Source organism: Trypanosoma melophagium (assembly GCF_022059095.1).
Source record: "Trypanosoma melophagium isolate St. Kilda chromosome Unknown ctg15segment0, whole genome shotgun sequence".
NCBI lineage: Eukaryota > Euglenozoa > Kinetoplastea > Trypanosomatida > Trypanosomatidae > Trypanosoma > Trypanosoma melophagium.
The window spans coordinates 472,061-495,806 of NW_027125143.1; the positions used below are offsets into that span (position 1 = coordinate 472,061).

General features: G+C 43.2%; 12 protein-coding genes across 12 annotated transcripts; all 12 read left to right on the plus strand.

The window, feature by feature from the left end:
* Positions 1-198: 198 nt before the first annotated feature.
* On the plus strand, positions 199-3,549 carry LSM04_001156 (Peptidase C2; the record flags this gene model as incomplete). The annotated part of the gene is made up of 1 exon (XM_067338505.1): positions 199-3,549. The coding sequence occupies one exon, from the start codon at positions 199-201 to the stop codon at positions 3,547-3,549; it is 3,351 nt and encodes a 1,116-aa protein (XP_067193658.1).
* Positions 3,550-3,879: 330 nt separating this feature from the next.
* LSM04_000241 (uncharacterized protein) lies at positions 3,880-4,668 on the plus strand (the record flags this gene model as incomplete). Its single annotated transcript, XM_067338506.1, has 1 exon — positions 3,880-4,668. The coding sequence occupies one exon, from the start codon at positions 3,880-3,882 to the stop codon at positions 4,666-4,668; it is 789 nt and encodes a 262-aa protein (XP_067193637.1).
* A 574-nt stretch (positions 4,669-5,242) lies between these two features.
* LSM04_000597 (zinc finger protein) lies at positions 5,243-7,180 on the plus strand (the record flags this gene model as incomplete). The annotated part of the gene is made up of 1 exon (XM_067338507.1): positions 5,243-7,180. The coding sequence occupies one exon, from the start codon at positions 5,243-5,245 to the stop codon at positions 7,178-7,180; it is 1,938 nt and encodes a 645-aa protein (XP_067193650.1).
* Positions 7,181-7,722: 542 nt separating this feature from the next.
* On the plus strand, positions 7,723-8,064 carry LSM04_002025 (uncharacterized protein; the record flags this gene model as incomplete). Its single annotated transcript, XM_067338508.1, has 1 exon — positions 7,723-8,064. One exon carries the CDS (start codon positions 7,723-7,725, stop codon positions 8,062-8,064), a length of 342 nt encoding a protein of 113 aa, XP_067193676.1.
* A 603-nt stretch (positions 8,065-8,667) lies between these two features.
* Positions 8,668-9,687, plus strand: LSM04_008555 (Surfeit locus 1/Shy1; the record flags this gene model as incomplete). Its single annotated transcript, XM_067338509.1, has 1 exon — positions 8,668-9,687. The coding sequence occupies one exon, from the start codon at positions 8,668-8,670 to the stop codon at positions 9,685-9,687; it is 1,020 nt and encodes a 339-aa protein (XP_067193797.1).
* Positions 9,688-9,965: 278 nt separating this feature from the next.
* Positions 9,966-10,859, plus strand: LSM04_003030 (uncharacterized protein; the record flags this gene model as incomplete). The annotated part of the gene is made up of 1 exon (XM_067338510.1): positions 9,966-10,859. The coding sequence occupies one exon, from the start codon at positions 9,966-9,968 to the stop codon at positions 10,857-10,859; it is 894 nt and encodes a 297-aa protein (XP_067193701.1).
* Positions 10,860-11,173: 314 nt separating this feature from the next.
* On the plus strand, positions 11,174-15,376 carry LSM04_003717 (DNA-directed DNA polymerase; the record flags this gene model as incomplete). Its single annotated transcript, XM_067338512.1, has 1 exon — positions 11,174-15,376. One exon carries the CDS (start codon positions 11,174-11,176, stop codon positions 15,374-15,376), a length of 4,203 nt encoding a protein of 1,400 aa, XP_067193714.1.
* A 406-nt stretch (positions 15,377-15,782) lies between these two features.
* On the plus strand, positions 15,783-16,616 carry LSM04_007428 (NADP-dependent oxidoreductase domain; the record flags this gene model as incomplete). Its single annotated transcript, XM_067338513.1, has 1 exon — positions 15,783-16,616. One exon carries the CDS (start codon positions 15,783-15,785, stop codon positions 16,614-16,616), a length of 834 nt encoding a protein of 277 aa, XP_067193783.1.
* Positions 16,617-17,054: 438 nt separating this feature from the next.
* On the plus strand, positions 17,055-18,626 carry LSM04_000487 (uncharacterized protein; the record flags this gene model as incomplete). The annotated part of the gene is made up of 1 exon (XM_067338514.1): positions 17,055-18,626. The coding sequence occupies one exon, from the start codon at positions 17,055-17,057 to the stop codon at positions 18,624-18,626; it is 1,572 nt and encodes a 523-aa protein (XP_067193645.1).
* A 287-nt stretch (positions 18,627-18,913) lies between these two features.
* LSM04_003884 (uncharacterized protein) lies at positions 18,914-19,525 on the plus strand (the record flags this gene model as incomplete). The annotated part of the gene is made up of 1 exon (XM_067338515.1): positions 18,914-19,525. One exon carries the CDS (start codon positions 18,914-18,916, stop codon positions 19,523-19,525), a length of 612 nt encoding a protein of 203 aa, XP_067193721.1.
* A 328-nt stretch (positions 19,526-19,853) lies between these two features.
* LSM04_004106 (uncharacterized protein) lies at positions 19,854-21,482 on the plus strand (the record flags this gene model as incomplete). The annotated part of the gene is made up of 1 exon (XM_067338516.1): positions 19,854-21,482. One exon carries the CDS (start codon positions 19,854-19,856, stop codon positions 21,480-21,482), a length of 1,629 nt encoding a protein of 542 aa, XP_067193724.1.
* Positions 21,483-21,827: 345 nt separating this feature from the next.
* Positions 21,828-23,369, plus strand: LSM04_006403 (uncharacterized protein; the record flags this gene model as incomplete). Its single annotated transcript, XM_067338517.1, has 1 exon — positions 21,828-23,369. One exon carries the CDS (start codon positions 21,828-21,830, stop codon positions 23,367-23,369), a length of 1,542 nt encoding a protein of 513 aa, XP_067193762.1.
* Between the last annotated feature and the right edge of the window lie 377 nt (positions 23,370-23,746).

Consider the following 23,746-nt stretch of genomic DNA (forward strand, 5'->3'; position numbering starts at 1 on the left):
TTTCTTCTTCTTTCTCATTCTCCCCCTTTCTTCTATATAAATACATACACAGATATTTGTTTATGTTGTTTTTCTTTTCGTTTTTTACATGGTTGCTTTTATTGCTCTATTTTTTTTTTTAACTGCTACTGCTATTTCTCCTACTACGTGTCTATCAAGAGAAACACTAGAAGCATTGGTAATAATTGTTTAACATACATGAGCACAGAGGCTTTGTCGTGTATTCAAAATGGCATAATATTTGAGCGCGAAGGAAGACTTGACAAGGCAGAAGAGTGGTATATAGTGGGCATACAGAAGCTTCGTGTCGCTATGCAGGATGCATCACTGGGAAATTCACAGAAAATGGTATTGGGAGAGTACATGCAAGACGCAGCACGTTCAGTTCAGCGTATTCGAGAAACTCTACGACGAAGACAAGAACACCAACAACAATTGAAACAAAAGCAGCCATTACCAAACAACATTGCCCCTTTTTCAACACCAGCGGGCCAAGGACCACAAAAAAACCAGCAGCAACAACAAAAGAAGGATGATGACGATGATGATGGGGATTATCTAAGTTTTCTAGACAGTCAATCAAATGATTTGATGACTCCAAATACCACTTCATCCTCATCTCAGGCCAACAACAAACCTCCCGCAGCAGTAGCAACACCACCACCATTACCAACAACCGGGAAGACAACAACACCTCCACCACCACAAATACCACCAGTCTCATCGCATAGACATCCCAGCGATTCTCTGGCGGCTCACTTTGCGCCGCGTGCTTCAGATCTCGTCATGAAGGCTATAGAAGTTGCTACAGTTCTTACAAAACAGAAAGAATACAAACGTGCTGTAGATGTACTGCAGCATGCCTACGATATGGGAAGGCGGGAACGTAACAAACCTGGAAATTTTAATCGAATTGAAGAACATTTATTACTTCTTAGACGTGAGTATTATAACCATTTCAAACCAAGATTTCTGCAAGATAACCCAGTTCTACCAGAGGAGATGGAAATTCTTAGGAAGTCTGGTATCACTTCGACTATTCTTCTCCCTATTTGGGATGACTTACAAGAGGGTTATGGCAGAGAAAATGTTTTTATGCCATGTGAAGGACACTGGGAAGACTCATTTACGCCTAGACTATCAGCACTACAGCGCCAAGCCGGTGCAGTTTATCTTCGAATAGGTGATATTAAACCTGATGTAGAACTTAGCATAATACGTACTGCAGACCCTATGAACGTTAAACAAACTGTGGTGGGGGATTGTTCAATGGTATGCAGCCTTATTATATGCGCCTCATATCAGCAAAGATTTCCAAAGGGAAAAATTATTAATAACGTTATTTATCCACAAGATAATAATGGTGATCCTGTAGTTAACCCAAAAGGAAAATATTGTGTTAAAATGTTATTAAATGGTGTGACACGACTTATTACAGTGGATGATCGTTTTCCTGCGAATCCTCGTACACATGGGATGCTTTGCACATACAGTCGTGACAATTCTGAATTATGGGTATCAATAATGGAGAAGGCTTTTGTGAAAGTCTGCGGTGGAAGCTACGATTTTCCTGGAAGTAGTAGCAGTGGTGATCTCTACAAATTATCTGGTTGGCTTCCCGATGGTATAATGCTTGATGCAGAAGGTTTTGACCCTGAATTACACTGGGTACGATTATATAGGAGACATGTGGATGGTTCTGTTCTCATAACGGCAAGTACACCAGAGCTATCGGAAGAACTGGAAAAGAAGTTACGACTTGCTTCAAGTCATGCTTACGCGGTACTAGGAATGCGAGAAATTGGTGATGAACGTCTTTTACAGTTAAAAAATCCTTGGGGACAACGTTCTTGGAGTGGGGCGTACTCTATGGATGATAAACATCCAGAGTCATTGAAATTACTTGCAGATTTGCAGTATACAGATGAGCTAGCTAATCAAGGAGTCTTTTGGATTACATGGCGTGATCTTTGCACACACTTTTTTCGTTGTTCACTCAGTTGGAATCCTTATATGCTTTTTAAAACACCTGATGGCATGTCACGTAGACCTACAAGATTATCATGTCATAGTCGTTTTCCATATACTTTAAGTGTAGGACAGATGCCACAGTATCATATTGGCATAAACAAAACATCAAGACCTTCACGTATGCATCTTGTATTTTCACGTCATATTACTGATGTAGAATCTTTTGGGGAGCAGTTTGAGAAGGACCATCAACGGGTACCTTATGTAGGTTTGAAGATTTATGATGTGACAAAATATCCTTCTATTGCACAACATCTTGGAGCACGTTGTACATTTGGTATGTGTTACTGTCGTCGACTGGCACATGGGACAGAGTTAGAAAAAGTTCTCGAACCACTAAATGAAGTCATTTATAAAAGTGTAGCAGCACACACAGTAAGTTTTAATTGTCCAGCTGGAACAAGTGACCTTCTGGTTCTTGTTAGTCGATTGGAGTCAACAGTGAAGGAAGAGTTCAGTTTCTCGCTTACTTTGCATACCGAGTGGTCACAAATAAAACTAAACGAAAAGGAAAGATCATCAAGTGGTGTCTATATACATGCCATCCCACGTAATAACTTAAAGTACTGCTCTGTAATACAGGGAAATTGGGTAAAGGGTGTGAGTTGTGGTGGAAGGAGCGATTCACAAACCTTTGCATACAATCCACAATATCTCCTTTCATTATCAAAACCATCAATGATTTCTGTGCGATTGTCTTCAGTAGAGTGTGAACCATCGGTACAGGTGCATGTTGTGCAGAAGGAGCGAAATACTTCATATGAGGAGGTTAAATGGTCAGCACGGGTTGGTGCTATTAATTCTGAGTGCAATTTCCTTCTACAAGCACCACTCTACGCACATGGTGGCGCCGTTGTGGACACAAGTCTTCCAACGTGTCTTTCGTTTGACACCAAACGACTTCTTGGTGAGAGAAAACAGCGGCAACCGCAAGGGCTACAAGAAGAAAAATCACTGACAACAGAACCGCTTCCACCACTTCCTGCAGGTAATTATACCATTATACCTGCACAGTGGGTTAGTGGTGTTCCTGCCGCTTTTGAAATCGTTGTAGAGACTACAGAACCACACCAGTTGCAGGAGATTCCTCCAGAGGGCACTGGTTTCAAAGAAACAGTACTGCAAGGGGAACTCAAGGGCGGGAGCGCAAGTAACCCTATCGCACTGATGCAAACAACTGACACATACTTTTCTAGTAATAGCAAGGTGTGTATTGTGGCAGCATCACCTGGTGTTTTAACTGGTCGTTTGCTACTATTAATGAAATCACAAGATGGGGGTAAGAGCGCAGAGAAGGGTGTTGCAACTAATGTGAGTCTTTTTCGGTCAAAGGGTGCTGTGTCTATGGAACTCATCGCTTCTTCTGGACCTTACGATCTTTGCAGTGTTGCATTACCACCAGTGAAAGTGGATGGAAACATTACCTATGTCTTGATAATATCCTCCGCTAAACCGTCCCACGCAAGGTATGTACTGCGTCTTTATTCTAGTTGTGCCTTAACTGCGCAACACTCTTAATCTTGCTTTCCTTGCCCATATCGAAGGATATATATATATATATATATATATATATATATATTTATATTTCTGTATAATATTACATATCTATATAGTATTATATACATATGTTCTTATCTATACCAGTTTCTTGCTGGTAATACCACGTTCGTATTAAAAAGAAATTTATTTTCTTCTCTTCTTCTGTTTCTAGTGTTGTTATTGCTTCCTCTTTGCTGCTTTGTATATTTCTCCTCTACTCCTTTCCTACCTCTTCGCTCTTTCTTCTATTCATTTTCTCCACACACATACACACATACACACACACACCCTCTCTCTCTATGAAGTCTGATGCGTTTCCGCACTCTCTGTGGGCCGCTGGCCGCCCCGCTATGCACGACAAGACGTGCCTTCTCTGAAGTGAAGTCTAATTACGACGGCACCGCCACTTCGCCGTGGCCCGCCGCCGGTGAGGCGCCAACGTACCCGCCGGCCTGCGCCGATCACCCGCTGCCGAAGCCGCGGATGCGCAAGACCCACACGGAGTGGATGTTCCACCACGGACACGGGGGCCGGCCCGGCTTCTACGGCCCATCGCGGGAGATCGCCGACTTTGAGTTTGCGGACGGCACGCCGTCAAGTATCAGCGGGCGCCGGTTTGCGTTTAAACACCACCAGGATCATTTGCTCGTGCAGCTGATACGCGCCGGGGCGGTGGTGGAGCGCTATGCGGCCCACGGTCTCCTTCCACGAGTTCCGGGCACCGCGGAGCAGCGGGATTGGGATCCCGCCATTCCACTTTTCCTGGAGGACGTGGATGAGCACGGCAGACCACCACCGGCCCCACTCCAGGGCCAGCAGCAACCGCAGCAAATAAACAATATGATGTGCACCCGTATGATAGATGAGAGGATGGCAAGTGCTACACACACACCGAATGAGTTGGCAAACCGTCATGAAGGTGAGAAACTGGAGCCAAACACGATGTTTGCATCATACGATCCTAGTGCCTTCGTCTCGGATCGAGTGAAATTGCGGGATGATAGGCGACCGTACTGGTCAAGGCGTCGTTGGGCTCTCACAGACAAATTCTTGGTTCCCAAGAGTCCAAAGGCAAAAAATACCATCAAGGACGAATAGAGAGTGGTATTAGAGAAGAACCAGAAAAAAAAAAAGAAATGACGCCTGCTTCTTCTATACTTGTCTCTCTTCTTTTTTTTTTGCGTTACCGTATGTTTGTGTGTGTATACATGTGTGTTTGTGTAACTAAAACGTATGCTGAGATGGTGTTGAGATGGAAGATAGCTTGGTGAAATGAGGAGGAAAGAAAAAGGAAAAAGATTTATCATTACATTGCTCACTTATTGCAAAACCAAAGAAAAATGAACAAAGAAATAAACAAAAGAATCTGGCATCATAAATACGTTCTGCACATTTCTCTAGAACTATGTGTGTGTCTGTGTTTGATTCTTTTTTGTTCTATTTTTCCTCTCTTCCTCGCTTTCGAAAGGTCACCGTAGTCATAGCTACTATTCTTCATTTGGATATACCACTTCTATCATTGCTACTGTTGATATATTTTTTACTTATTTTTGTCATTCTTGTTTTCCTTTACTTATTTTATCCAATGTATCTGTTTCTTCTTTCTTTTTTGTTTTAATTGTCCTCTTTTTCTTGTTTATCAATAAAATTTTTAGGGTGTACACTTCTTCATATGGCGTGCACACCTCGGACCGCTGCAGTAAATACCATTACTGTAGCGGTACGAAAAAGGCCCAAAATAATCCCGAAGGAATCGGACGAGAATGATGTAGTGCGTTGTGAGGGATCAACTACTATTGTCGTATACGAGCCCAAGACAAAATTAGACCTAACTCCTTTTATTGAGCCCAACGTGTTTAGTTTTGACCATGTCTTTGATGATACAGCAACTAATGCCGATGTGTATGAAACCTGCTGTCGCCCGTTGCTGCAGGATGTGAAAGAAGGTGGCGGTGCAGTTATTTTTGCCTTTGGACAGACGGGTAGCGGCAAGACTCACACAATGCTTGGACGCGCCGGTGTTTGTCAGGGATTATACGGATTTACTGTGTCGGAACTACTTACAACAGGTGCGGCATCTTCGCTTGTTGTTAGTTTCTACGAGGTATATGGGGCGAAACTCTTTGATCTCCTTAATGGACGTGCAGCTGTAAAGATGTTACAAGATGAGTTTCACAATATTCACATAGTTGGTCTCTCTGAACGGGAGGTGTCTACTGAAGAAGAACTAAGTCAATTGATGTCGGAAGGCCAGATGCTACGGGCGAGTGGAATTACTCATGCTAATGATAGAAGTTCAAGGTCTCATGCAGTACTTGGAATAAAGGTTCGTATGGAGAAAGATGGAGTTCAATGTGGTAGAATTACATTTGTAGATTTGGCAGGTAGTGAACGTGCAGCTGATACGGCTGATGCTGACATTAAAGTACGTCGAGAGGGAGCAGAAATTAATAAGTCACTCTTGGCATTAAAGGAATGTATTCGTGCTATGTCAATGCGCAAAAGGCATATACCTTTTCGTGCATCTAAGTTAACGCAGATTTTAAGTGAGAGTTTTACTGGTCGATGTAAAACTTGTGTAATTGCCAATATCTCTCCATGTCAGCGTCACTGTGAGGACACACTGAATACTCTGCGTTACGCCCATCGCATTAAGGAATTGAAATGTCCTACAAATGATATGTTCGAACATGAAGTACCAACACCCTGCCCTAATTGCGGTTTACCTGTTTTTATAGGTGACAAGCATGTTTGCTTACGCATGAACGTGCAATGTCCACATTGCCGACAGGAGATGGAAAAACAGGACCTTGAAGCTCATCTCAGGGAGTGTAAGGATTTTCCTATTCGATGTCCACACTGTAATGAACATCTCTTCCGTGGAGAGTTAGTACGACACAATCGACGTTGTGTTAGATTTCCCGTTCGCTGTCCATTTTGCTCGAGTCATGTCCTGCGAAACGCGTTGGGAAAACATGTCCTAGCAGAGTGTGGTTCAGCAAAGGTAAAATGTAGGTACTGCGGAGAACTGTTTCCGAAGCACTCTCTAGCTTCACATGAACTTGAATGTGATATGATGAAAGTTGCATGTTCCTTTTGTCTGCAATATGTTCGTAAAGGTCGTTTGGAAACGCACACTTTGTCGTGTTGGAAAAATCCAAACCGGAAAGTTGTACCAACACCAGTCCGTTCAGAGTCAAACCTCTCAGTGGCTCATTCTACTGAGGCAGAGTCACGCATGCCAAAGGAGAAAGAACAACAAGGTGTACAACAACAACAACAACAGCGTCGCCTGGTTGCTGCAAGAGTACCACGACAACTCAAACTACCTCGAAGATCGGTGTCAACATGTAATGGTGACGGTCCATCATCATCATCATCATCGCCGTCTCCTTCTAGAGCTCGTAGCGATGCAGAGAATTTGTGCCCCTATGCGAGGTACGGCTGTAATTTTGTAGTAACAGATTCGAATTTATCAGCACATCTTTCAGATGCAGTTGCTAAACACCTCCGTTTGGTGTCCGTCTATGCTGACCGAATGGATGCGGAGAATGCTGCACTACGTCGTCTTGTGGTTACGAACAATAGTAAAGCCCCAGAGATACAATGAAATTATTTCACTGTGAATTAAACTAAAGTATATGACCTGAACCCTTCCCACTCCATCCCTTCATTGAATTCCTTTATCGGGTGGTCTCTGGGTGGGTGAGGGGAAGGGGTGGTGGTGTCTTTTTTTTTCTCCGCTTGTTCTTTTTTTCTCTTCATTTGTTTTTTGAGTCTCTAGTCGTTTAGCGTCCGGAAGCCCACTTTTCTTTTTATCCTTCTACCAAAAGATAGCCGCTGTAACGGCAAAGATGTACTGTGCTGCTTCCCATTACTTTGAATTCAATCTGCTCCTGTTGCTCTTTTCTTTGCTTTCTGGGTGTTTTCCTTCCTTTTCTTCTTAAAAAAAAATTCTTATTCAAAAAACACTCTGTTCCTCACTCTTTTTTCTTTTCTTTTTTCTTTTCTTCTTTCCTTATACCAATCCGCTACTGCTCCACACACCCATATATATATATATTACAACTATATACACATTCCTAGAGACCTATATCTATACATATATATATATATATCTGTATCGTATCTGTCTTTTTCTTTGTGTCTGTGATGGCGGAGTTGGATCGACTGCGGGCGGCGAATGCGGAGTTGCGGGCGGAGAACGCGGAGTTGCGGCGGCAGTTGGCGGTGGAGCGGGCGGGTCTCACGCCGGGCGGTTGGGGGGCGGCGAGCGGCTCGGCGGCTGAATTGCGGTTGGCGGGCCGAATCCGCGAGCAGGAAGCGTCGGCCACAATTCTCGCCTTGAACGATGAACTCTGCCGACTGAGCCGCCAGTGCGGGCGCTACGCAGACGCCCTCGAGGAGGCGCGCGGGAACTTTGTGGAGATGAAGCGGCTCTACAGCGAACTCAATCATCTGGTCGCCTGCTGCAGCACACCAACTCCACCTTAATTCGAACTATATAGCCTCAAGACACCCCTCTCCAACCCCAACCCCGGCCTTCACAGACGTGTATTATTAGGATGCCAAGTAAATCTCTACAGTAGATAAAGGGATCAGGAAAAATGGGTGTATATAGTCCGGGAAACCATGTCTTTCCTCCGTTTTGTACAGGTTCCCCTTTTTTCTTTCCTTCCCTCTCTCCATTTTTCATTCACTCGTTTTCGTGCTTCCCCTTGTTGTTGTTGCTCTATTTCTCTATGGTGCCGTTGTGGGTCTATGAATGCACTCCAACCCATTATTATTATTATTATTATTATTATTATTATTATTATTATTATTATTATTATTATTATTATTATTATTATTAATTTTTTTTTTTAATTCCTTCTTATATTGGGTGGCTCCTCTCCCAAACACAGTGTAAAGTATATAAATATATATATGTACAGGGTATAAGAAGGGTAAAGGAGAATCTACACAAATATACATACATACATACGCACATCGGACTCTTCGGTAAACGAAACAAAATAAAAAAAAGAAATTTACCACTTTACAAGAGTGAAGATTTAGCAATAATTCAAACGAGGAAATAAGGTGAAAAAAGGAACAATGAGGCCAGATTACATGGGTGTTATGTTCTTGACGAGCGCCGTTGTCTCGTTTAATGCCGGACTGTGGCAAATCTTCCGCCGTAATGAGAAGAAACGACTACTTGAGAATCACAAAAACTTGTTAAAACCACCTCTGCAGGAAATTCCACCAGACGACATGCCTATTGATGAGTTTGAGTTTCGTCGTGGAACCTTTGAGGGTACATTTGATAATGAGGGCTCTGTGCTTGTGGGACCGCGTGCACTTCCGTCATTTAAAGGTTCAGCCACCAACGATGAAAGCAAAGGCGGATTTCTCGTTATGACCCCCTTTGAAGTTGCTAACACGAAGCAGTTCGTAATGGTGAATCGTGGGTGGGTTCCCATTGATGCGGGTAAGCACCGCACGTTGTTGATGCAATATATTGGAGAGGGTTTTGCACCAGGGTCGGTGCGGGGGATCTTCCGCCGTGAGGAGTTTATCGGCGGTTCACTTTTCTGGGGATCAAACGAGAACAACGAGGGGCCTGTGGCTGCTGATCTTTCATGGCTTGTGCTGCGTCCATGGAACATGGCGTTGGATTACTACAAACGGCGTTGGGGCCCGCGTAACCTTGAAGATTCTGTCGCCCAGCACGGACTACACCACTTCTATCTGGAGATGCTGGAAGACTACTCTGGTGATGACCAGCGAATGGTGCGTGGTCATGCGTGGCCATGGCGACGAAGTACAGAGGAGGTTACCTATGTGCATTTACTGCCTGTTGTGCACACCATGTACATTTTTTTCTGGTTCTCTGTTACGATTGGATCACTTTATGGTATGGGCAGGTGCTATCAGCGTCAAAGGGAGCTTTTCCGTTTGCGAAAACAAATGACTGCACGGTCAACGATGCTGGAGCGGAAACGTCAGGAAGAAGCGCAGGCGTACTTAAAGGCAATGGAAGATGTGGAGCGACTGAGAAAGTTGGGTGGAGCATCTGCTGCACAAATAGGGGCACAACAATCAGAAAGCAGTGGAACACAAGCAAAGTCGTAAATAGGTACATATAAGTATAATTATTTCTACTTGATGTTCATGCAGGTGTGTAGTAGATGATGCAGAAATAATTGAAAGTGAACTACCGGGCCATCAAAGAAAACAAAACACGTCAACACAGAAAAAAAAGAAAATATACAGGCATCCAGATAGTTAGTTTTATTGTTAATGATATTATTTATTTTTGATTTACTTTACTTGGGTTTGTTTTTTCTTTCCTTTTTTGTCTTGTTTCTTTACCCTTAATTCATATATACAGCTTTAGCAAAGACTTTTTAATGAACTCTACGCCCCTCGACACATTTTTGTCGTTATGGTTGTGCGTTGATACTCCGGCGGACCTCTCAGAAATGCTGGCGTGCATCACTGCTGAAAAAGCTAGCAAAAAGAAGGAAGGATTGCACGATGAAGAGATGAGGCGTGTGTGGGATGCGTGTTGCAGTAAAGGCAGAGATTGGGATTTGCTACATTCACTCTACACATTGCAGCAGACGGCGACCGATGTCCCACTGCAGTTGGTGGATGTAATGGTCGTTTTGCTTTCTTGGGAGGCAATATTAATGCGCTCAGTACGGTGGTTTTTTGCGGAATGTTCGCAGTATATTGAACAACTAATTGTGCGTGGCCTCAGAGCAGATTCTTTTAGTAGAGTTTCCCACGAGAATGCCTTGAAGAACGTTGCACTTGCCCTATACAGCTGGAATGATGAAATGCTATGGCGTCTGGACGTTATTATGAGTGAGAACTCGTTTCAGGATGGTGATAATGGAGTCTCATACCTAAAGAGCATAGGTAATTCTTTAGCAGGCGGGGATCAGCCATGGGGTCATGATCAGTATCAAAAGAAAGATAATGATACTACTACTACTACTACTGATAATAATAATAATATTGCTGCTATGGAGTCTTCTGTTTCTACGTCAACAATTATCCTGGTTCCGCCATTGTTGATGTCATTACCATCATCATCTGGACAAGAGGAGTCCACCGCGGATACTGAGAAATGTAGTAGAATGCACTCCACCGTTTCACAGTCACTTGGCACGGGAGATACGTCTAGTGGCACGGTGTTGTCGGTAAAGAGTGCAAATAACAAGCTGTCAGTTGACGAACATGATAAAAAGAAGAAGCGAAGAAACAACAAGAAAAACTTTTCTTGCACTGGGTGTTAGTTTTCTACTAAAAAGAGTATTTTACTCTTGGGGTGAGTGGGGGGTTGTGGTGCCGTTGTGATTGCTTTTGCAGACTTCTGACTTACCGAATAAATCACGAGTAGATATTGCTTCACTTGTGCATTTCCCTATGATTGTTTTTTTTTTTTGAGTGTGACTGTAATAAATGTGAGGAAAAAAATATTTATTTCCCCTCTTGTTCATATTTATCTCATTTTCTTCTTATATTGCCACTTCTTTTTTCCTTTATTTTTTATTTTTATTTCCATTTACAGGAAAAAAAAAGGCGGTTTGGGGTGGGGATTCTGGGTGAAATGCGGCGAATTGTGGCAGCAGGTCTTTCTAACCACCTGCGGTGTGCACTGAGTTTTCTCTCACTTGTGAATGCCCAAACGGCTCTACGGAATGCAGCGCCGCTTGAGAGTGATGCTGCGAGTTTCGCTGAGTTCTTCTGTGTTCCCATATCGCTAGACACCGGCGTTGCGGGAAGTGTGCGGCTGCACTACGAACGTGCAGTGAAAGAGGCGGAGGAGCAGCAGGACACACTCGCTGTGCGTTTACAGGGAGAGGAGGAGCGCCGCTGCGTGGACCTGCCGGTGTTTTTGGTCTCGTATGATCTGCAGTCAGGATGCTTTCACTTCTTTTCCGTAGATCGCGATCGTGTGGTGGTTCGTGCCGCAGTGGAGGCCCACGCGGATGCACCAACAGTGGCGGATGAACTCATGCAGCACACACGCGGCGTCACACAAGTTGTTTTGATTCCCCTCGTCGCACACGAGAAGGAGCGCAACGTACTCGCACCGCAGTTCCGTCGACTTGCGGATGAACTGCGACGTTGTGGCATCATCCCATTAGTGCATGTAGACAGTCTTGAGATGGCAGAGACGTTTGATCCCGATCCCCCACCGTTACGTGAGGTTGTCGGGAACTATGCCGTAGTTACACCAAAACCACTAAGTGAAGACTGGTTTCGTGCACATTGGGTATACTTACGTACACTAGCATGTAGGATGAATGAGGAAGATCCTATACACACTATTAACCGCTTTATTGTCCCTCGATTTGACGTTTTCATTATTCATCTCGTGCGTTCTGGTTCACGTGGTCTTAACGTTCTTCTCTGGGATCCCGTTCGTAGGCGGCGATATGGTGCAAAAGGTATGTTGTCTGACATCCTCGCATGTCTGCTGGAACGACACTCAAAGCATGTAATATTTCTTCCTACAAATAGAACGGATCGTCCAACATTGATGCGATGCCGCACTGCGCTAGCAAAGTCTAGATGTGAGTGTCAATTGGTGTTTGCCTCAGAGTTGGGTGATAAATATCGCGGCGTGTATCAATCTGAACCTGCACGATACTGGGCCGCATTACGTGATGTTTCAGGTGGTCTTGACGCGGATCTTCTTTTTGAAGTTTATGTTGCAGCTGGAAGTAATATACGTAATTTCCACAGAAAACGGTTAAAGGAGGGAGAATATAAAACGTTATTACTACCACGTAATGACAACGCTACTACAAACGTTTCTAGTTCTTTGGTTGATAAGTGGCTAGATATTTTTTCTATACCACAACGTGTGTCTAAAGAAAAAGCAGAACTTCGGAAATATAAACGATATCTCCTTATTTCATATATGGCAACGGAATCTGTTGCGTATACACGACCTGCAAATCCTCATGCATCAATAAACTACATTCTTGCAGTATGTTTGATGGATGCAAAAAAACGTGTGGTAGAACCATGGACAAAGTATAATGCACGAGGTGAATTTAAGTTACCTTCACTTGATGAATTTGATGTTATTGTTTGCCATGATGCTAAACATTTTTTGCTCTTGGTATGGGATGATTTAGAACTTATGCGCTTTTTTAAACGTGGAGGAAGAGTATGGTGTACAATGTTAGCAGAATACTTATTGGAAGCCCAACGATGTCAGACAGGTGGCAATAGTTTTCGTGATATAGCGTTAAAATATGGTGTGATGACACCACCATCTTCAGTTGTGGGAATCACCGCTTCAAACTTACCATTTGCCTTTATTAGACGCCATTTAATGGTATCAGTAGATGCCTTGAGTACCGTATTCCGTGATCAACTATTAAAAGCATGTGAACGGAGTCAAATGATATGTATCGCTCATCGTATGGATTCTCTACTTTCTATGGCTGCTATTGAGCGTGCTGGTATTCAAGTTGATACTAATGAAGCTTCTTACCAAACACAAGCTATTCAAAATAGAATGTTGGCTATTGATAAGGCTCTCTCTTTATATGTCCCGAATGAATTGCCACTTGATTTACATAAATATTTTGATTGGACATCATTAGAACATTTAAATGCTTTTTTCTTTGGTGGTAGTATTAGGCTTGGATACGCCGATGTTTTACAAGATTCCTCTGTGTGGACCTCCAATCTCATTCAGTTTTGCCACAAGTACGGTAATCTCTCACTTCTTTCTACGGACGTTCACTTGCAACGATTTGCGAATGAAAAAGGACTGCGAACATCGGGTCGTCTCGGTCAGCGTATTGCACAACTTATTGTGAATGATGAAAGTATGCAGAGACGCAAGTTTCGATTAGTAGTATTTGATATTGAATCTACTGGTCTAAATGCGGGAACAGACGAAATCATCGAAGTTGCCGCATGGGACCCAGTTGAAGGAACTTCTTTTTCTTCACTTGTGAATCCACAGCGGTCTATTCCACGACATACAACAGCCATTCACCATATAACAAATGATATGGTGCGTGGCGCACCACACTTACCAGAAGTAACACGTGCTTTCGCGAAGTATTTACGCCTCGATGACGAACAACGCGACGCAGATGAAGTTGTAGTTCTTATTGGTCATAATGTATTTGCGCTAGACGAACCACTTCTGCGCCGTGCACTCGAACGTGAGAGTGTTGACACAGCAAACATCCTCTTTTGTGATTCACTTGTACTACTAAAAGCTCTTAAACGTGAATTACAGGGTTCAAAAGAGAATCTTAAAGTGGATCGCGGTGTGCTTGAAACTCTTACGACGTCACTTCGCCTTTCTTCACTGGTTGAAGGACTACGCGTGGAGACCGATGGTGAATTGCACAGAGCGGAGACAGATGCAAAAACGTTGTGGTTTGTCCTTGTAAATGCCCTTGGTTTAGGAGGACGCGATACTGAGAAACAGCGAGATGCTGTATTTACTCATGCTGCACGCACACTAGTGGTTTACCCTGGTGTTGGCTGCTTCCTCCCAATGGAGCGTCGGAGGGACTGTACGGTAGTGCAACTTCCTGGTGTTGCATCAGAAGTGATAGAGAGCCCACAGCTGTTGTCATTGTTGCAGAAAAATATGATTAGTGAAGCAACCCTACAAACCCTACAACGTCATAATCTTAAAGTAGCAGAACTACTTTTGGAAAAGCAAAATTTAGAGCGGCGATCTGGAAGATTTCTTCACGCAGGTACTGATGGGAGATTATCTGTTTTGCATGATGATGGTAAGGTGCGGCAGTTTATTGATCTTACAGCAACTTCCACATCTCGTACGACAAGTTCTTACCCTAGTTGTCAAAACATACCAAAAGATGATAAATCATCATTACGACGTCTTTTCGTTTCTCGTTTTGGTGATAAAGGGCGGTGTGTAGAACTGGATTACTCACAATTAGAGATTGTTATTATGGCCCTCCTCTCTAAGGACAAACGTCTTGTTTCAGACCTAAAGAAAGGTGTGGATTTTCATATTAAACGTGCATCATTCTTCAGTGGATTATCATATGAAGAGATTTACAAAGGCTACACTCGAGGTGATCCAAAGTATGTAAAATTACGTAAGACCGCCAAGACTTTTTCGTTTCAGCGTTTGTATGGAGCTGGTGTTCCGCTGCTTCACAAGACAACCGGTATTCCTGTAAAAGATCTTGAGGCTTCTATTCGTATGGAGGAAGAAGAATATCCAGGTGTCTCAAGATTTCATCGTCTTGTTCGTACACTTGCTTTGAGAGCAAATAATCCAGGTCTTCCGACACACTTCGTTGTGGAGCTTCCGACTGGTCTTCGAATGAGTTTTAAGACACGAGATGTTGTACTAAACTTACCACCTGTTAAGAACTACCCTATTCAAGGATTCGGAGCTGAACTCGCCCAGATGATGGTTGGCCGTGTATTTAGACTTTTCGTGCGAAGAGATTTTTACGGACAAAAGGCTTTTATGATAAACTTTGTGCATGACTCGCTGTGGCTGGATTGTCATTTGGATGTGCTTGAGGAGTGTGTGCGGGAGACACGAAGTTGTCTGACGGAAGTGCAGACGCACGTGGCGAAGGCGTTCCCCGGCGTGGAGCTGCTGCTCCCGCTGCACGTGACGGCGCAGTGTGGGATGGACATGAGTTCGATGGAGACCGTCAGGGACGACTTTAGTTGTGTGGCGTTGCAGCGGCGGCTGAGAACGGCGGAGCGGGAGAAGTTGATGTTGCCGTCAACCAGTCTGGACGCGGACGTGACGAATACCATAGATACACATACTTAGACTTTGGGGACAGTTTAGGTTTTTTTCTTTTTAAATTTCGAGTGCCTCTATCTATTTCTTCTTCCGTTTCACGATATATATATATATATATATATATATATATATTCGTTTCTGTGACTGTGTGTAGCTATCTTTTATCTTCTTTATTTTTTTCTTACTACGTTTTTATTTTATTTTATTTTGCGACTGGCTCATTCTGCGATGACAATGTCATGTTGTTTAACATTCTTTCTGCTTCATCCCTGTTCCTGCCTTTTTGTTTTCATTTATTTGTGTATGTCCCACGAACACATAGGATATTTACTTTGCGTTCAAACAAAAGCGAAAAAAAAGAAAAAACAAAACCAACAAGGAATCCATAAAAAAGTTTTCTTTATATTATTATTCTTCCTCTTGAAAGGTCAACATGGCTCTCACTCAGTCGTTAACCCTTTCCAATGGTGTTAAAATGCCTCAATTGGGGTTGGGTGTGTGGCAGTCCAAAGTCGGAAAGGAAACAGAGGACGCTGTCTCATGGGCAGTGAAGACTGGTTATCGCCACATTGACACCGCTGCCATTTACAAGAACGAAGAGAGTGTTGGTAAAGCCATCGCTGCGTGTAACGTCCCACGTGAGGAACTATTTATTACAACTAAACTATGGAATGTCGATCAGGGCTATGAGAGCACACTGAAGGCTTTTGATGACAGTTTGAAGCGACTCGGTTTAACCCACGTGGATCTCTACCTTATTCACTGGCCAGGGAAGGACAAATACTTGGACACGTGGCGGGCCTTTGAGAAGCTTTACGAGGAAAAGAAAGTACGCGCAATTGGCCTCTCCAACTTTCAAAAAAATCACATTGAGGATATCCTCAAGCACTGTAAGGTTCGGCCTATGGTGAACCAAGTTGAGCTTCACCCATTGAATAACCAGAAAGAATTGCGTGAATACTGCAAGGAAAAGGATATCGTCGTTACGGCGTGGTCACCCTTGGGGCAAGGACAGCTGCTCGCAGATGCCAAGCTGAAGAGCATTGGTCAAAAGTACAGTAAGACTCCCGCGCAGGTTATACTGCGATGGGAATTACAACATGGAGTTGTCACTATCCCTAAATCTGTGCACGAAGAACGGATCAAGGAGAATTCAAAAATATTTGATTTTGAACTGAAACCGGAAGACATGAAAACAATCGATGAAATGAACACCAATCACCGCTTTGGCCCTCACCCGGATACCTTTATGATGGGCTTTGAGTAATTAGGAATGCCTTTTTTTTTGCAGTCTTTTTTTCTTGGGGATTTTTCTTCTAAATTAAATTTTTGTTTTTTCGTTACTAGAGTTTTGGGTTAAAGGGGTATATTTATCTGTATCAAATTATGGGTGAGTTGGGAAAAAAATGACAGTGTCAGAAGGGAATATAGTGTTTTCCCATATCATTCGTGAATATTGTAGATAGATGGCGTTTCGTATTTTCTGAATTCTTTATTTCTACTTTTTCTTTTATAAATAAATATATATATATATATATATAAATATATATATGTATATATATATTTATTTGTTTACCTATTTATCTATTTGGTCTATTTTTCTGATTTTTCAATTTCTTGTGTTTTGTGGGTAAGGGCAGAAGCAGCGGCGGTTTAGCGCCTCATTATTGGTTTTTTGCATGACAGTACTTGTGGTGCTAGCGCTATGGACTCTAACACTAAACTATCTATTTTGTGTCTTGGTACCGGTAAAAGTGCCTCAATGGTTTATGATGGAAACTGCAGCCCAGGATATGTGCTTTACGCTGATGACCGACCAATTATTCTCTTTGGCGCCGGATACGGTGTAACAAGGCAGTGTATTCTTTACTGTGGCGTTATTCCATCCAATATTTTTCTCTTTTCAAACCGCTCACATATGTCTGCTGAGCTTCCGGTCATTATTGCAGTGGAAAGTCGAAAATCAAGACGACTTCGCATTATTGCTGGGGAGAAGGTAATGACACAGATTAAACTGCATCGCCTATCGGAGGTCCATTCAAGAATGGATATTGGCGACGGTGGGGGTGCTGGTTTTTGCGATTTTGTCACATTGCCTGATCTTGGAGTTCATACAGCATTAGAGGCAACCGTAACAGAATCCTTGGCATACCATTTATTAGATACAGCATCAGGAGTGTCTCTTATCGTATTTCATACACCCGCAACGGATGCATCCAATGGAGTTATTGTCCTGCATCACGGTGTTCCTGTGGTGGTACTTACTGGAGATTGTGCCTATGACGCGGAAAAACATCAGGAAATTCTCTGCATGGCTCCTGTTGTTATTCTCGACGGCCGACAGAAGTCATCCCGAGATCACGCAAGCTTTACTGAGATCATAAATGCTGTGGAGAGTTGTGAAATGACACCGCAACGTGTGTTTATCGGACAATATGGATTACCATTGGAAGCTCCCCCAGTGGTGCGAGGTAGTGTTGTGGCGCCTATTGTAGAAGGTGCCGTGGTGTCTTTAGGGGGACGTCCCTTGCTCACAAATGTGAATGATTTGAAGCATCTGTTCCCCTCCTCAACTCGTAGTCATTCCCATAATGTGACTGCTGGCGCAACATTTGATGGCCGACCCAAAAAAATATTTGTTATCGACAACGACTCACCGGATATTCAGCCGGCTCTTCTGATGGTTCACCATTACAGAAATATCACTCAGGTCAAAAAGCGAATTTCTGAGCTTCTTCATTTAAGACCAGTTGGGGGTTTGTTTTGCTTTGACACAGGTCAGCGATTGCGAGACGTCGCACAATTTACAAATGGGATGCATGTGGTAGCAACACGGGTAGGAGGACGACCTTTTGTTGCCAAAATATCGAGCATTTACAAACAGCCATCAGGTGTTATTGTAGAAAGTGAAACACCTAACAAGACCGCTTTATCAGTCGCACTTGATAGCTACATGCATCGGGCTAACCAAGTTCTTGGGGGAACTTTAGATAACGTGAAATTCAGTACTAATGCTAGTGTTAATAAGGCTAAAAATAGTTTCTCAGATAATACAGAAGCAAGTACTATTGCTGACATTGGGGCTGGTATGAATTTTCCCAACATTAGATCACATGTCATGATGGATTCACCCTCACTTATTACTGCTGAATTATCCCCTGAGACTCCCTCAGTGGAACGCCCAGATGAAACCCAATATGAAATATTAGGCACCAGTGGTGTTGTCTCTGCTGGCACTAGTGGATGTTCCTTCAAGTTCACTACTTTGCGTTCATAGAACTCCGTATTTCCTTCCCATAACATTGATGATGCTTCCTGACGATACACATAGAGTGCATTAAACTCGTTCTATGCCTATCTCATTCTTTGGTTCTTGTTCTTGTTCATCTTTTTACTCCTTTCTGATACCTCTCCCCACCTGCTTCCAGAGTGAACCAAAAAAACAAAAAAAAAATGAATGCTTTTTTTCCGCTTTTTGTTTCATTATTTATGTGCGTGCATACCCACGTGTGGTTCTATTTTCCCCATAGTCAAGTACAACTAGTGGCTAGTATTGCAACACGCATGCCTGATAAGAATCTTCCACTTGCCAACAGACCGGGATGCGATGTCCCGCCCACTGGCGGCGACGCAAATGACGATATTGCCTCTTCCTCTTTTGCTGCTGATGTTGTTATCAACACGCCGGCACGTGGGCAGCCGTCGGGTCCACTTGTGGCGGCGGCCGCAGTCCCGCAGCGTCTCTCGTCGCCCGACCGCCTGCGGGCCCGCACGTACAAACTCCACATGGAGCTGCAGGCACTCGCCAACCGCCACAACCGCCGGCACGAGCGACTCCGAAGTATTCGCGTCCGCCCGTCCGTCGCACCGGAGCGAATGACGTCAAGCATCAGCGCCGCCCGTCAAGTGCCACAACCGCAGCAAAGCGCCAGCGCACCGCTGCAGCTGCCAAACCTCCGCCGTTGCTTTGAAGAGGCACGAACAAGGTACCTTATGGAGACACAACGAAAGAAAAAGATAATGCCACCGATATACTCGTCGCATATACCACGTGACAATGAGGCACCACGCAGAAAACAGCAAAGGGACATCATGAAGGACCCTGATTTCTTTGGCCTTCGTTTTTTCAGTTCATCTAGCCTCTCAGGCGCCCCGAAAGATAGTAGACACATGTAAAATTTTTCATCCCCAAAATTTTTTTCTTTTGTAGAGTGTATGTGTGTGTTTCTCTTGTTCTTGCAAAAAAAAAAAAAAGGAAATTTTCGTACTTTATATACAATATATATCTGTATGTGTGTATTCCATTTGCTTCTGCATGCATGCATGCACGCGTGCGATGATGCTCTCCAGTCCTTTACTGGACTGGAGAGTTCCACTCCTGCAATATTTCCAGCTTATTTTTTTTCCAACGTAGAGTGTTTTTTTTTCAACTGTTTTCCAGTGATTTTCCTTACTTCTCTTATTGTTGTTTTTCTTTACCTCATCTAGTACATGAAAGTAGAAAATGACGGGTCTAGGTGAGATACTGGCGTCTCGTCTCGCTCTTCAGGACGAGCGATCACGACTTCAACGTCAACTGTTTGAAGACCATCGTCGTTGGCTCATCTCCGAGCTCGTTTCCTTATCACCTAATAAGAATAACAGTAGTCATAATGAAAATGATGATGCTTTGAAGAAAAGAAGTCTGCAGGAACGAGAGAAGAGTCAAATGTCATCTCAGAATGTGCGTGGTATCAAGCATGGAAGTAGTGTGCCTGTTCAGGACCGTCTGATGGAATACGGGCGACAGAGATTAGAGCGCATGCAAAAGGCACGCCAAATCCGTCAGGAAGAGGAGGAATCGGAAGAGCAAAAAATCCTGAAGGCTTCAGAAGCACATTTACATAAGAGGACATATGTTCCTCTCGCTGTCAATACGGAGGAGCTTTCTCGCATAAGGGCTCGAAGACACGAACGCATCACTGAGCAGTCTGTGGGGGAGTTGAATTTTCATCCTAGAATATCCGTTGAGTCTGCACGACTTGCGCACGAGCGGAAAGTAAGAGAAAATACCGAGGCAATGCCTATTGCAGACACTCTACTTTACCGCAAGGCTTCTGCGGATGGACGTTTAGAAACCAAAAGAAGTGAATCTAACATCATACGTGCATCCCCAATGATTACGAGGAAGGCGAAGAAAATGAAACTGCCGTATACAGCAGCAGAACGTCTATATTTACACGCCAAAGAACGACAAAGTGAGGAAAAAGCTATGGAGGAGAAACTACACGATATTATTGAGGAAAATCTAGAATTGACATTTCACCCTTTAATATCAGAAAAGGCAGACAAATTGCAGAGAAAGCCGGGAAGACGAGCATACGATGATCTATATGAACATGGTCTTGAACAGCAGCGACAGAAGCGTCTTACCAGTAATGAAGACAACAAGGATTGTTTTAAACCAAGTATTAATAGAGTAAGTGATCTGATTGCAACACAGATGAACGAGTCAACAACGGAGCGACTTTTAAAACCACGACAAGTTAAACGAGCAGCAACGCCATCTCCACAAGTACAGATGCGTAGTGAATATATTGACCGACGCTTTGGACACCTGTATCTGGATGGCGTGGCAAGAAGCGCACGTCAGCGCAATCTTTTATTGCGACAACAACAAATGGATTCTGAGTTACACTCAGAGTACACCTTTGCGCCAAAAATTAATCGGAACTGTGTGAGCAGTAGCAGCGCGGTAACACTTCCGCTGGATGTGCGCATGCGTTTGTGGCAGGAGAGGCGCGATCAACGTTTAAATGCAGCAAGGAAGGTAAAAGAGGAAGAGAAAAGAGAGATTGAGTTTGGGGGAATTGGGGCATCTACAACATCGCGGCACAGAGTTCCTTCTGTAAGTAAGAAATTCTCGGCTACCTTTAATACTACTTCTCCTACTAGCACACCTACACGTAGAGCAACGAGTGGGTATGACCGTTCGGATTCTTTTCTTATTGAGTGCAAGACCCGACCCAACATGACTGCTTTGTCAAGCTCCACACAGTTGGGTGAGCATCAAGACACCATCCTCAAGGCGTTACAGGCGTTGGAGAATGCTGAACGTGTGTCTCAATACATAATGATAGATGGGGTATCCTAAAAGAAAAAGAAGAGAGAGAAAAAAAATGACCTACAAAGTGTTTTTGACTGTTTCACTCTTTTTTTTTGTTTTGTACTTCCTCTCTCACGAGAAGATCTATCGTTTATAAAATTCCAGTTGGGAAGAAACAAAAGAATAAAAAAATAAAGAAAAGACTTTCAACAAAAGGAGAAAAAGAAAGCATAATAATATAGAACTGTTATTGTATACTTGTAAACACCTACACCCTTTTTTTCTTTGCTTTTTTTCTTTTTTTTTTTTTTGGAGTATCCATACTCTTTCTGTGCCTCGTAGACATTATTGGGGAGGGAAAAGAAGGAAAGAAAAAAGGAAAACAAAAGCTGAATGCCACCCAAAGGGAAGAAGAAGAAGAATGTGGCCCCATTGCTAGTGGCACCAGAGCCACAGGGTGATGAACTAGAGGCTGACATGTTATGGGATAAAGTAAAGGAGGTGAATGACAAACCACAGTTTATGGATGGCACATTTCTTGATGCCACACGCGCTGTACTTGAACGGAAAAAAGGCCAGGATAGTTCTGGTGAATCCGCACGAAACGCCTTTAGGGGTAAAACGAGGCACTTAAATACAATACGTGCAACTGATATGTTTATTAAAAGTGAAAATGAGTTGAAAGACAAGCTTGAGACTTCTAGAGTTCTGCAAGATGATACTAAAAACTTTGAATCACTCAAGGTTAGCGAAGAGGAGGCATTTCAGCGGGAGAAAGCGCACGTTACTGCGACAGCACTAGAACTTATGACTGAGTTATCAGATTCACTTTTCACACTCTTGGAAGATTTGGAGGATATGGCTGGGAATTTTCTTAGGGAACTGGATGAAACACTAGAGAGAGTGTGTGCACTTGCTGCTAGAGGAGTTGAGGTTGAAGCGGCTTTCATGGAGCAACTTCAAATGCGTGAAGAGTGCCGCGACGCTGAGGAGAGCTATTTTCGCGAACATGGTGAACATGTTGTGCTAATGGCAAAAATGCGGGAAGAGACTAAGCGACAGCAAAGTGATATGCTTCAGTCTATGATAGAGCGCCTGGAAGCGGGTGTAGACGAGATGTCAAAATTGTCTGTAGAAGAACTAGAAGATAGGGCAGCACAGCAAGAGGAAACGTCACACCTCATTTTGGAGCTTCTAAAACTTCAAGGACAGTCTGTCGTTCTTGAGAAAAAGACAACCACTATAGTTGATATACGGACTGATCTTCAGCGAATGATCGCCCTGGAAGAGCAAAGACATAAATTATGTATTGAACGCCAGAATAATCTTAGAAATGAATTAAAGTCCTTGTCAGAGGAAGTTAAGTTAAATAATCTTCGTTTACTAGAAATGGCTGGTAATAACACTTTAGGTGGTACAGGCAGTGGGATGCCACTAATGGTTTCAACGTCTCCAAACACACTAACAAGTCTATCTGCCTCTGAAGAGGAAACTAGTCTTGCAATCCGTACACTAGAAGCTCGACGGGAGCTTGAACTGGCTAATACAGAGCTTGCTGCATGTAAGAATGAGTTGTGGGCACTACGGCGATATCACCTTGTGCAACTTAGTGGTCAGTACCAAAACGTGAATCTAGAGAATCCCCCTATACGAACAACGCAAGACTTTTTTCTTGATGCAGAGACAAGCGCTGCAGTTCGTTCTGTTGTTCTGGAGTCATTATTAGAAGTGAGTCAGTGTTTGGGTACATCAGGTAATATAGATGGGCATAGTGGTAACCTTGAACCGCTGCTTGCGGTAACAGATCCAGAGGAGCGAAAGGCCATTCAAGATTATGTGGTGAAACGCATAAACAAACTTTTTAGTTGCGTGTGTCCTACAACTCCTCCACTTCTTTTTCTTCAAGAAGCAGCACATGTACAGTCAGGGATGTAGTTTATTGTTAGCATAAGAATGTGTATATGACGTCTTTTTTTAATGTTGTTTACTTCCTCAACATGATCCCCTTCTTTTTTTTGTAAGGAAGAAGTCATGAGTCCAGTTTGAGGAGAGGAGATGTGGGGTGTGTGCACAACTATCTGCATGCTCTTTACTCGACATGCTAAAATGTGTGTTTGTATTTTTTTTTCTTTCTCTTTTTTCTATTTGATGTATTTTTTTTTTTTTCCTCCTCTGCTCTACTTTTTTGCCTCTCATTTTTTTACTTCTGCAGAGTGTGTGTGTGTGTGGTAGCTGCAATGACAAAATCTATTTCACTTATTAAAGGAAACGTTGTAACCCCTGAGGAGGTTATTTATGGTGGTTTCGTGCTC